The 14,717-nt window shown below is 30.5% G+C and overlaps 1 protein-coding gene across 1 annotated transcript; it reads right to left on the reverse strand.

Moving 5' to 3' along the window:
• Positions 1-11,640: 11,640 nt before the first annotated feature.
• Positions 11,641-13,146, reverse strand: GCS1_2 (GTPase-activating protein GCS1; the record flags this gene model as incomplete). Its single annotated transcript, XM_041683574.1, has 4 exons — positions 11,641-12,042; positions 12,113-12,814; positions 12,928-12,996; positions 13,105-13,146. The coding sequence occupies 4 exons, from the start codon at positions 13,144-13,146 to the stop codon at positions 11,641-11,643; spliced, it is 1,215 nt and encodes a 404-aa protein (XP_041547821.1).
• Between the last annotated feature and the right edge of the window lie 1,571 nt (positions 13,147-14,717).

The raw sequence follows: 14,717 nt of genomic DNA on the forward strand, positions 1-14,717 counted from the left end.
CAAATTCCCATCACCTTAATAGTCGCCCAAAAAGTAGCATCGAATTTTTTATAAAAAGACCATGGCTTTGAATTCAATACTCTGTCGTGGAGCACCACTTCCATCTAAGCGGAACGAGGCATGTGGGACACCTTTGTCGAAAACCATTACTAGATTAGCGACAGCTATTGAATCATGTGAGACAAATGACGCTGGTATACCTGGTTTGTCATCGAATCTGGTACCCCCTTGATAGAAGATCCAAGCCTCAGACGGCTGTTGGTTGCTTTTATAACACCACTTTTGGGACTTGCTGTGTTGCAATAAGCAGTTCTGGCCGGGAACGTCATTACCGTGATTTATCACAGGAAGTATATCATCCGGATCCACGGAACTCGGTTCGCCAAAGGCTAAAGGATAGTTCTTCACCGGAAGTAACGGCAACCAAAGGCTACGGATGAGATATGTCAGTCAGCCGGGTGTACCACGAACTGCATGTAGATGGATTATATACTTATAGAACTCATATTTCGCCGATGGCGCAATGTTTGAATTGAGCTTTGTACAGTACTGTCGAAACAATTCTTGACGCCAGCTCTCTGCCGTGTCTGGGAAGCGAAGGTTAAAAGTAAGTCTTGGCGCTCTGGTTAAGTGTTCTTACCGATGTGAGCTATTTCACTCGGCTTTCAACCATCTGCATATTTTCCATGGACCTTGGAGATGTCAGACATATGATTGTCGTTCTTGGGTGGGGTATGACGCTAAGTTACCACATGCGACCAGATATGAACGATTGACGCTTCTGTCAGCCTTCGTAATACTTCCTTGACCTCAGCATAGAGTATATCATGGATTTTGTCCTCATCGTCGATTTCCTCATACGACAGTTGAGTGCTAAAAGGACATAGGCAAAACCCTTGGCTTTCTATCGAAGATTCGTATTCCTTTCCTCTGATATGTTCGAAAAATACTCCTTGCGAAACGATATTGAGATTGCAGGGAGCGAATCCAGCAGGAAAAGGTCTTTCGTGAGAGGAGCGGTACAACGCCATATATCTTTCCCATGGATGATCCAACAAAGGCCACGATAGATTGCGTGTTGAATATATATCACAAACGAGTAGCTCGCGTGTGAAGATTTCGCAAACTACCCGGACAGATCGAAAGGGGCAGGCAAAGTGACATTTCATATATAAGAAGACAAGAAGAGGAACAAACCAGCCAACCGGACATTTATACTGCAGAGGTCATGCGTCTTGTCGGGGTTTGAATATAGGAAGGAGTATATATAATGAGAAAGAATGTGGCATTAAGACACGACATGCTTCAAGTCTCAAGTTTGGCCAGGATGCATGAAGGTCTATGTGGATGTCCAAGTCACGATAGGCCCGGTTTCACATAGATAGAGGGCGGCGTGCCATGAGCAAAGAACTAAATAACTGTCAGTTGCAGGACTCTTAATTACATATTCAGGTACTTGATACATATTTGTATTTCGCCTGAACGCAAATAAACCATTCTGTTCTTTTTTTCCTTTTTCTTTTTCTTTTTTCTTTTCCCCCCGTTCTCAGAAGATCAGACATCGCATGGTCATGCCCTACAGCCGCGCAGGACGTTGACGGATCAAAGAAAAAGAATTGGGGGAAGAGAGACAGAGAGAGAAATATATAGGTGGATGAAGAAAACGCTTGCTTCAGCGCGCCTCTTCCTCCTCTATTTCAACCTTTGCTTCCGTTCCTTGCAAACACTTGCTTCAGCATGCCTCTTCCTCCTCTATTTCAATCTTTGCTTCTATTTCTTGCAAACACTTGCTTCAGCATGCCTCTTTCTTCTTTATTTCAATCTTTGTTTCTGTTTCTTATAAATACTTGCTTCAGCATGCCTCTTCCTTCTTTATTTTAATCTTTACTTCTATTTCTTGTAAATACTTATTTTAATATATCTCTTTCTTCTCTATTTTAATCTTTATTTCTATTTCTTATAAATACTTGTTTCAGCATATCTCTTCCTTCTCTATTTTAATCTTTACTTCTATTTTTTACAAATACTTATTTTAGCGCGCCTCTTCCTCTTCTATTTTAATCTTTATTTCTATTTCTTATAAATACTTACTTCAGCACGCCTTTTCTTTCTCTATTTTAATCTTTATTTTTATTTTTTATAAATACTTGTTTCAGCGTGTCTCTTTTTCCTTTATTTTAATCTTTATTTTTATTTTTTATAAATACTTATTTCAGCATGTCTTTTTCTTCTCTATTTCAATCTTTGCTTCTATTTTTTATAAATACTTATTTCAGTATATTTTTTTTTCTTTATTTTAATCTTTACTTTTATTCCTTATAAATACTTACTTCAGTATATCTTTTTCTCTTCTATTTTAATCTTTATTTTTATTCTTTATAAATATTTATTTCAGCACATCTCTTCTTTCTCTATTTCAATCTTTATTTCTATTTTTTATAAATATTTACTTCAGCACGCCTTTTTCTTCTTTATTTTAATTTTTACTTAAAGAGACACGCTGAAGCAGGAGCCCATCAACTATTTAAATATAATATCCTAGAGTAGCAATATTATAAATACTACAACCAGCTATACCATAACCAACTACAAACATCCTTCTATAACACGCAGAGGAACACCCAGACGCGTCTCCTAACTAGTAGAGACCCTATTTAATCCTGAAAAATAATATACCATAAATCCTGACCCATATTATAGAAAAGCCTGATCTCTAATAAAATATACTCTTATATTCAAGAGGCCCAACAGACCTCCATAAAAATAAGTTATTTTAAATCATAATAACTAATATTACAACTAGCTGGCTAGCTGCACTATTTATAATATTATTATAAACTGTTATATATTATTATACTAAAATATTATAACTTTTACTACTCAGCTGATCCACCTGGATATTATATTCTATATTTAAATAAAAAAAGATAAATAATACTATTCTAGAATATACCAGATATTAAATATACTAATTAATAATATATTACTTAGATTTATTATAAAAAAATCTCTTAAATATTACTAGACTACTCTAAATCAAATACTAAGAAAATAATCCAGATTACAGACTAGATCTTAAAATATATATATATAATAAATCTATATACAACTTAATACAGATAAAATACTAACTATTAAACTTAAATCTGTCTATTATCTTTTTTATTATTTTAATTTATATCTATTCTATCTACAGCTTTCTAATTATAATATTATTTACTAACAGATTATAACCTTAAATAACTTATTTTCTGATACTTCTAAAGTATCCCAAAATAAATACAGCATATAAGAGCCTTGAAATAAATAATTAAAATAAATAATATTATTTAAATTTTATTTTATCTTTTTTTTTTATAATTTATTACTTCCTGTACAGTCCTCTCTACTTTATAAATATATTAATAATCTTCTGTAAAACAGACTAGCCCAGCTAAATAAATAAATATATCTTTATTTAAATAATTAGAATTATTAAATTTTAATACCCAAGAACCAGCTAAAATAAATATTATTTTTATTAAATATTATTATACTCTAGCTATACTAGCCAAGAATAAGTTTAAAAAAAATTTAGTTAATCAGATATTATAGTCTTTATTTAAATAATAAAAAAGATCTGCATCCAGTTATTTAATTAAAAAAATCTTATTAATTATATTTTTTAATTTATCTAATTCTTGTATAACAAGATAAAAAAAATAAAAAATAAATCTTTTAGTCTATTTTCTATTTTATTTAATATCTATATTAATAATAATTTTAATATACTAGAATAAACAGAATTACAAATCTAAATCTATTAAAATAATAATAAATTATCCTATTAAATATTATATTTTATAATTATTAAAAACTTTATATAAATTATTATTTAAAAAATAAGACTGACAGTATACATCTATATACTAGAAATATATAAATTAAAAAATATTAATATCTATATAATCAGTTATAAAAATAAAGAAACTCTAATAAAATATAATAATAAGTAATTTTAATATTTTAAATAAAATAAATTTATATATATTATTAATAATTACTACTTAATACTCATACACAGTATTCTAAAGATTTTATTTACTAGAAAAAATATAATAAATAGCAGTATTAAATAGTAAATTAAATAATTTAATATATAAATATTAAAAATATATATTTTATATATTAATTAAACAGGCAACTACTAGATCCCTAGAACTATAAAATTAAAAAACTCTTTAATTATTAATTTTAATTAATTATAAAATATTAATATACTTCTGTATACAGGCAAGCTCTATTTTAAAAAATCTATATATTATATAAAATTATATAATCTTAAAGCCTGCCTAGTGTAATATACTAAATATTAAATATTTAAATATATTTATTATAAATATATCTATTTTATTTATTATCTTTTTTACTTAGATTTATACAACAAGTCTATATATCTAAACTATATTAATCTTATTTATATTAATTATAAAGATCTACATATTATTCACGACAAGAGCTGCCCAGCCTGGGAAGAAGTTAATAAGATCATTAAACACCTTAAGAGAAACAAGACCAGATACCACCCGGAACCACCAGCCACAACCCAGCCAGCCACGGCCCAGCCAGCCACAGCCCAGCCAGCCATAGTACTGACCACTCCAAGCACATCCCCAGAGATCAGAACCAGCCAGAAATACAACTTCTTATCTAACAAGGAAGATCATGAATACATAATATTTAAATTATTAGATTTATTAGAATTATCAGAATCATCACGCGAGTAAAAACCTGTTAAATATTATAAAATATATTAATCTATTTTAAATAAATATAATTATATTTTTATAATAATAATACTAGTAATGACCCCTATATATACCTATATTAAAAATAGTCTTATTAAATACTATTAACCAATCCTAATAAAACTCTATAAATACTTTCTGAAAGCAGTCTTAGAATCTAAAATAATCTTAGAATCTAAAGCAATCTCAGAATCTTAATCAGAAAATAATATCTTATCAGAACTAGAATACTCTTAAAATAAAAATAATAAATCTGACTAAACAGAAGTTATAACTAATATAAAAATCTTAAATCAGTAAACTATATAATTTTTAATATCTAATTTAATGACTTCCAGTTAATCTATATCTCTAAAAATAATATCTAAATATTCTAAAAATATATATAATATCTTTTAATCTACTTTAAAATAACAGCTCAAAATAAGAGCTCTCTAGAAGATTAAAAAAAAGATATATATAAACTAATTTTATTTAAATAAAATCTAATAAATAACTGCAGGTAAATCAGTTAATATAAAATATATATTTTTTTTATAAAATACTATACAAGAGCTGGCAGATTAAAAAATATTTAATAAATTAAAAACAGCTAGCCAAGCCTACTAATTAATAAATATAAATATAAAAATTGTTAGAAAAATATTAAAGCTAATAAAATTATCAAGTCTAATATTAAGATAATAAATACTATAAATATATTTAAAAAAAATACCTGATCTAGCTCTGATAAAAAAAATAATAATTATATAATTAATTTTATAAATTCTTTAATATAATATTTAATATTTTTTATATAGAATTATAATCCCCTTTCTCCAGAATCCTAAAATCTTTAATTATAATATTATTATTATATAAAAATTATAAATTAATCTCAAGATAAATATAATATACTTTTCTTTAATAATAAAAATATATTTTAATTTTTATTAAATCAGTATACAGAGTCTCTATAAATTTAAAATATATATATTTATCCAGAAGATCTTCTTCTAGAATTTAATATACTATAATTAATATATTATATTTATATATATAATAATAAAAAACTATATCAAGATTTTTATATATAATATATATAATTCTTTATAAATTATAGTAAATAAAAAAATCTACTATCTTTAAAAAACTCTACTTAAAATAAATATTATATCCAGAAAAAAATAATATATTATATTTAATAATTTTAATATTCAGGACCTAATTTAGAGTAAATAAATCTATATATTAAAAATCTATAATAAAAAACATGCTAAGACTTTTTAAATAATTATTAAATAAAAACTATTAACAGTTATTACACCAAAAATCTTATTATAAGATTAATTATTAAAGTCCAGGAACAGGAAGACTTATTTATTAATTAAATAAAAAATATTCTATAAGAACTAGATATTATATTAAATCTTATATTAATCTTATAGAATCTGTAGTATTAGATAAAATATATTTAATTAGTTTTATAATTAAACAGAATATTTAATTATTATCTTATTAAAATAAAGATTAATATTATCTTATAACTAAAGAAGCCAACAGCTTATTATAATTAAAAAATTATAAATAAAATAAAGTTTTAGCAAAAGCTAGTTATAATTTTATATAAATAAAATTAAAAATATTTTTTTAATTTAAATATCAACTTTAACTAAGATACAGCAGACTTTATAAAAATCATAAATAAATTAATTAAAGTCTTTATCTTCTTGGTCCAGCCTGATCTCTATATATAATTAGGATTTATATCTATATATAAAAAATTATAAATACCTATTAAACAGGCTTAAAGAAAAATTATTAAATAATAATAAAAATATTAAATAAAAATACTTAAAATAATAATATTAAAAATATAATATTAATACAGTTATATATAAATCTATATTAAAAAATATTATATATTTATCTTCTAGAAATAAATTAAATAAATTATTATATCCAGCAGTATATCTAAATTATAAGATTTTAATAAATAAATTAAAATTTATATATTTTACCAGGCCTTTATATTTTTAATTACTAAAAACAGTATTCTATACTTTAAATTAGATAATAAAATCAGAATTTTAATAAAATTATTCTTTTTATTATTTTTTATTACTAATCTAACAAATATAAAAAAATATAAATATTTTAATCTATTTAATATACCCCCGCTGGCAGAATAAAAAATTAAACTTATAATTAATTAATCTAGAGCAGATAAAGTACCTGGCTTAAATAATATTTTAAATAAGATTTTATAAACAGTTAAAAATATACTTACTTCTTAGTTAATATATTTATTTAATATATATTTTAAAGCAGGTAAGTACCTAAACTACTTTTAAAAAATTAAAATAATTATTTTTTATAAATTTAGTAAAGATAACTACTCCAAACTAAAATTATATTAGTTAATTATATTATTTAATATCTTTAGTAAGACTTTTAAAGTATATATAACTATTTAACTTAATTATTTTATAAAGTAATACTATCTATTGCTAAATAATTATTATAGTAATAAAAAAAAATAAAGTATCAAGTCAGTCCTATATACTATAATTAAAATTATAAAATCTGCCTGGAAATAAAAAAAATTATAATTATTTTATTTTTTAATATTTTTAAAATATTTAATAATATTTTATATATACAACTGATCTATAATCTTTATAAATATAAAATATTAAATAATTTAATTAGATAAATCTAATCCTTCCTGGAAAACTGTTATACTATTTTAAAATTATTTATATATTACTAGTTATAAATTAAAATTAATATAAATATTTTTTAAGAGTCTCTACTCTCTCTAATTCTGTTTTTTTTTATAATATAAATATAATAGACAGCTTACTAAATAATATTAAATATATTAATAATATAATTATAGTTATGGTTAGACCGGATAAAAAATTAAATTATTAATATTTAGTATTATAATATAATAAAATCTATAAAATATAATTAGCTATATATATATTAGTCTTTATTTCTAAAAAATTTATTTTAATATATTTTTAATTATATTTCTAAAGCCAGAGACACCCCAACCTGATTAATAAAAAACTAAATCTTAATTTTAAGAATAGTTATATTATTACTTTTAATTAATTAATTTATTTACTCAGGATTATCCTGGACCAGTATTTATAATTTAATAAATATATAATAATAATTAATAAAAAATATTCTAAAGATATTCAGGCCCTGAGCTTAATAAAAAAATTTAAATAAAATTTTTTATTAATTAAAAAAAAAATCTTATATAAAAATTTTATTATCTTACAGGTCCTGTATATATTTCTAATCTAATATATATTCTAGATTTATAAGTAAATATTTTATTATAACTAGTAAGTCTAAATATTTATAATTATTTAATAAAAAATAAAATATAATATCACTGGAGGATTTAAGATAATTACTAAAGATATATTTAATATAAAATTATATATAATATTAATAAAGTAATATCTTTATAAAATTAAACTGAAAACAGTTATTTAAATTATATTATTAAATATATATATAGATATTATTAAAAAAAGAATTTATAGTAATAAGATCCTGCTACAGACTTCTTTAGAATAAATAAAAAAAAAACTACTTTTATAAGAAAAAATTAATATCCAGAAAATTAAATTAAAATTATCTTATATAATCCTGTCTTAGTAAACTTTTTCTTATATATTAATTAAAAATATAAAAAAGCAGATCCTAATCAGTTATATAATTATAAAGATTATATATAAATAAATTTAACTATTACAGGAAGATCAGGGCTGCTGTTATTTTTTTAAATAATATAATTAAATATAACTAGCAGATATACCTGAAAATAAATTAAGAAAATATTATTTCCTGTACTAAGCTAGTCAGAATTATTTTAATTCTGTAAATAGTATAAAAAGATTTTTTTTTAAAAAGTAATTAAAATATATATAAATAATTAAAATATTTTTTAATATTTTCTCAATCCCAGCATGCAGTTAAAATAATTTTTTATTTAATATATTATTAATCTTATTAAGAAATAATATAAATAAAAATAAAATATCAGCTTTTACTGGATCCCTGCCTATATAGAGATTCTTAATAATAAATTTATAAATAAAATAATTAAATATATTACTAGATAGCTCCCGGGCAGCTTAATTAACAGTCTAAAAATATTATAAATATTAAATTATTAAATTCTATAATTATCTGTCAATACCTGAATTAAAATATTAATTAAAAAATAATAATATTAATACTAGCAGTATATAGACTACAGTAAGATCTTTTAATAATATATCCTAGAAATTAATATAAAATTAATATAATTTTATAAAAATTTAATTCTAGTCCAGTAGAGTACCTTCTTCTAGACTTAAATAAAAAAAATTAATCTAAATATATCTTTATATATAACTTAAAAAATTAATTTTATCTAGTATAAGTAATATTATGTAATACTAGAAACAGTATACTATATTTTATTTATATATAACTTATATAATAAGTTTTAATACTTAATCTAGTATAATATCTAATTAATATTATAGAATCTGAAAAAAGTACTAATAAAATAAAAATATATAATATATACAGCAAGCTTCCTGCTCCAGACAGGATATTTATAATATTTATTATTATTAAAACCGCCTCAGGTATATAATATAAAAAAAAATAATTAATAATAATAAGTATAAGTCCTGGACAGCAGAGAATTAAATATAAGTATATTTAAAAATTAGAAAAATATATAATAGGTAAGAAATATATTTATAAATCTATATTATTAATTCTCCCCTCACAGTTCTTTATATATATAATAATTATAATAACTAATTCTAATAATAAATAAATTGTCTATAAGTTATATATATATATATATAGAAACTTATCAAGCTAATAAGCTGTGGAAGATTACAGAATTTAGTATAGGATTATAAAGATATAATAGTATATATAAAGTTATACAGACTCTTACAGCCACTATAAAAGATAATAGAATATAAAAGCCCTGCGGATCTCCATAACCACTATAATAAATTAAAATAATCTATATAAGATCCTACAGATCTCTATAGCCATGGAAGTCTTTAACTAAGTAAAGAACAGGAGTAAATAGGTCCGGAATCTTATAATAAGATCTATTATAATAAGACTTATCATGATGCTTATATAAGAATAAAATAAAGAATATAATATAAAGAGTTAAAAAGAATATACAGAGAAAATTAGAAAAAATATATAAATAAAATTAAATAGATTCTACAAGGGGATGCCTTTATAGGATTATCTATAAGATATCTATAAGAGAACTGCTATATATATTCTGATTAGTTAATTTAAATTTAGGAATAGCTTCATATTTAAATTATGGTATTTAAGTGATACCGTAAGATTACAAGAATTTAATATAGGAGAAGGAATAGGGTCCTGTATATAGAATTCCGCAGTATAGAGGCTCACTCAGGCTACAGGTGTCCTGTAAGAGTGCCCTGGCCGCACTATATTAGGGTAACCCAATCTATCTATCTATCTATCTATAGGTGGATGAATGAATCTTAAATCGGAAGATTCCACCTTGGAAAAACTGAACTATCAGGTAATGTTAATTCGGAGCGGGCCGATGAAATGGCAGGGATGTGGCGGTATTTCTGAAATAGAGGTATTCACAATGAATTAGTGACTAAATTGAGAAGATATACATTCAACGATTGATGAAGTGACAAATCAAATAGGGTGAGGGAATGTATTCGAGATACAAGCGTTACACTCCTTTATGGCGTACATAATGAACAGCGAAACAGCCAATACATTATCGGTTAAACGCTTGCACGTTGAGATTGCCTTTCCTTGAGTGGATACCGTTGCAAATAATGTGATATGGTGCGGTAATCTAACCACAAGAGAAGTAAAACATCTTAAACAAGGCGAAATTACCCAGCACATCTCGTGACTCGAAGAAGGACCTCTGTACAGCTCAGCTTAAAGAGCTTTTAGCTGGCCACTGACTCGCTTCGAACTTTATTCTAAATCTGTTCTCCGTACTACGTATTGTCCATGGGAACCGCCCTGACCAACCACTAATTTCCGTCGATCGTCTGGGGTGCGGTTCGGGCCACATGGTTACCCGGGCTATGATCCACTCCCGGAGAACCGAAGTATTCCAGGGCCCGCCGAGGGATCTATGTAGAAGAATGTATGGAGCAGAGCCCAAGCTATAATGGAAGAGATCTCAGATAAATGCAACTTCTCTGTTTTTCTTTCCTTTCCTTTTCTTTTCTTTTTTCCTTTTTTTTCTTTTTCTTTTTTTTTTTTTTTTTTTTTTTTTTTTTTTTTTTGAGTTGGGGCTGATTGCTAACGTCTGGTTCTAGAAAGTTATTTATATGATGATTGTTAACATGCCCAGTGAGGAGGAGATGAGGAGGGCGAGGGAGATTATTGATTAGATTAGATTTATTGATTGATATTGATATCCGGGTTTGGTTTGGGCGTTGGGGATAGATACTACTACTTTATAATTGAGTCCGAATTTCTTCTTACTTTTTCTTCTTCTACAAACCAGGTATCGACTCCACTTTCAAAAAGAAACGAATCTCATATAAAGTCTACAGTGCAGTTAGAGGCCACTGATGGAGAAATCAATATGAATCAATTGTATACGCACACTGCCATGCAAGAATGTCTCGTCACATCACATCACACAGCACAACACAGCACAACACCAACACTCCAGCCAGATGAACAAATGAAACAGGCAATGTAATGCACCATATCTGTAACCAATCTAACGTACCCTACCCAGCTAGGCTCTCCTGAACAATAATAACAAGGCTTGTGTCTAGAATCTGTCCGTCTCTATTGCTCTTCACCAGTTATCATCCCATCCACCTTCATCTGTACTCTTCCTTGCCGTCGCGGACGAGCCCGCCCCCGTGCCAGTTGCTGCGGACGACGCAGCTGCAGACGAAGTCGAAGAAGCGCCAGCACCACCAGGCCCCGTCTTCATTGCCGCAGTGCCAATGGCACTCGACCTGGATGCGGTCCTCCGGTGGCTATCCTGCGCTGCGACTGAAGAAAACGAGTCCCAGAAATCCTTCCTCTCCGGTTCAACACGGCCTCTCCGTGCCGCGGCTGCCGCTGCAGCTTCGTCGGGTCCTTCCACAAAACGATGGAAATGGTCCGCTGCGCCACGGACGCCGTGTTGCATGTTTTGGCCGAGGGTGGCGGCGTGAACGCGCGCTTGTGCTGCAAGGTCGGATTCTGCTATCTAAATGGTGGAGAGCTCATCAGTTACTGGCCCATAGCGAACGGGAATGAAAGATGCATGGGGAACGTACCGTCTTCGCCGTAGGTTGGATGTACGAATCATTGACTGTCTTCGCGCTCTTCCCTACAGTCGATGCAAACCATCCAAAGCCCTTCGTCAACGCACCCATAGGATCCTTCTGGAAATCATCGAATCCTGGAATTGCCGCCCCGCTACCTGACTGTTTGGGCGTATTTGTAACAGGCATTCCGCCCCCAAATCCGGTAAACTTGCCTCCCTGCGATGGAGGTACCGATTCCGAGCGCGAGGAGTTTTCGTTACCCAGCCGAGCAAAATACGCCTCGTTGCGTTCCTTCTTGCTCATCTCCGGCACTCCGTCGTGCGATGCCGGGGATCCGGTCCGGGCAGCGAGGGGCGTGCTCGACCGAGATGTCGGTTCCTTATTCTTCGGTTGCTGCGGTTTGGGTTGGCCCGGAACGTATTCTCTTCTTTCGGCTTTTGCAGCGAGTCTTTCCTTCCACTCCTCGCCCACCTCGCCCTCGTATCTCTCTTTTATGGTGGAATCTTCGAATGTGCGACCTTCGGATTGCGTGATGGGATGGGAATCGAAGAAATCCTTCCACGGCTCGTTGCCACCGTGCTCCATGCGGAGAATCTCGGAAGTCTTGAAGGCGTCCATGGTGATAGAGCGGACGAAGGAGATGTGAACACCTAGGCCACGGTGTGTGCCGGCGCAATTCAGGCAGATGAAGGTACCGAACTTAGGGGATGCCTGGGTGTAGAGTGTGTGTCAGTGATGGTTGTATGTGGGCGTATTGTTGGTAAGTACGGTTGCGCGAATCGTGGCGACAGTGCCGCGCACGTCTGAGGATAGAGGACTCATACCCATTGAGGCGAAGGGGCGCCGCAGTCGCAGCATTTATCGTTGCCATTGGTTTTGGAAAATTGGAGGAGCTAGAGGGGAGAGCAGATCCGGGGAAGTCAGCGTGTGTTGTCCAAGGCTCCGACGTCGACGCGGACGCAGTGGCAGAAACAGGAGATGGAGGGGTGACGATGGCATACCTTGGCCCTCGTCTCCGGGTCGACCTCCCACATTCGCGACATGATGAGTCAAGGACAATAAGAGCAGGAAGCACAGATGAAGGACGGGAATAAGACGGGCAGCAATTGCTCAATGCTCCCCAGCCCCTGGATGCGGTGAGAGATCGGGGAGGTTCAGCAGCAAGAAAGAGAGGGGCCGATCGGAGGGGAGAAGAGGCACTATCCTTAGCTTCTGTTAGTCTCTCCACCCGCCAGATGAAACTCAACCTGTCGGGTCCACTTAACAGTAAAAGTAGATATCGCAACAGGCGAAACGAGTGAGGCTGCGTATGAAAGTTGAGAAGGGATGGTAGTGTCCAGGGTGCAATTAATGGAAGGCGGGATTTGGCTGCCGAGGATGCGGCCAGCAGTTCCACTCGCTGTTGTCCCATGGCTCCAGCTCAGCCAACTGTGGTACCCATTGGGCTTCAAACGGCATCTCAACACCAACAAGGTGAAGATCCACTGCTTCCATATTTATGTATTCTGATTTATATAAATGACATTATCAACATCCAGGAAAGTCGGTTTTCTCACTGCTGTATCTAGAGAAAAATCAGTATTATCAGTGACGGTGACTAAGGTAGAGCAATTGTCGGTTGACTGTGACTTTGGCAAGCCTTCAATACGTTCTGTTACAGGAGTAGATGAACACGGCATGAAAAGCAGAGGAGTGTGGAGTAGAAGAGTCGAGACCCAGTGCAACGCCGGCCATTGTCGGGACTTGGCTGGCTTCAAAGCTGTGTAGTGATTAGTTGCAGCCGATCTCTTTGTTGGAGCTGACCTCATTCCAAGACCCCTTTCAGCCAGTGCATTGAGGGCAGAAGAGTTCGTTGTTGATTTGTCTTGGGCGATAAAGTGCGACGCGATGGATTTTGCATTGCCTGAGAGCGAAGTTGGCTACTTGAAACAGCAGACAACTTTCGGACATGAACCATTGTTATATGCTTCCAATGTTCATGGCTAAATTAACGAATATTTGCTGGCAAGCCTCATGTCTGTGCAATAGAAAAAGCGAAGCATATCTCACATACGTTCGGATAGCCTGCCAAACAACTGGAGTATGTGTACAGCGTTCATTAGGCCAGTACCCAAAGCCATTAGGTGATTTCGAAGCGACTTTATAACTCATTCCATGTAAGTTATAACCTATCGCAATTCTATAGTATAGTTAGTAGCTGTCAGTCACTTGAGATGTTGCAGCAAGGAGATGGCAAGATAAAGCAATCAATGGTACGGAGTATTCAAGACGCTCGAGCCACAAGCATTCTCATATGACACTATTGGCATAAGTAGTGCTTATGCTGAAATTAGGCAACTCAATCCGTAGAGCATGAGTCACTTCGATAATGTGATTTCGCCAGATGGTGGCATTATTGACTTTTGGAAGTTGGATCCACCGATAAGGAACCACATTTATGGCTGGCAATAGAAATGACAGGCACCAAACTTCCCCAAACAGCGCGGTTCCGGACTCCGGCGGGCGCTAATCAGGCCCGACCGTTGCCTGCTTTGTCCCTTGCCGCCGGAGAGCTTATTTACCCTCTTATCTCTCCTCTTCCTCCACAAGCCTGACTCTACACTTCACAGCTCAC

Source organism: Aspergillus luchuensis, chromosome 7 (genome assembly GCF_016861625.1).
Source record: "Aspergillus luchuensis IFO 4308 DNA, chromosome 7, nearly complete sequence".
NCBI lineage: Eukaryota > Fungi > Ascomycota > Eurotiomycetes > Eurotiales > Aspergillaceae > Aspergillus > Aspergillus luchuensis.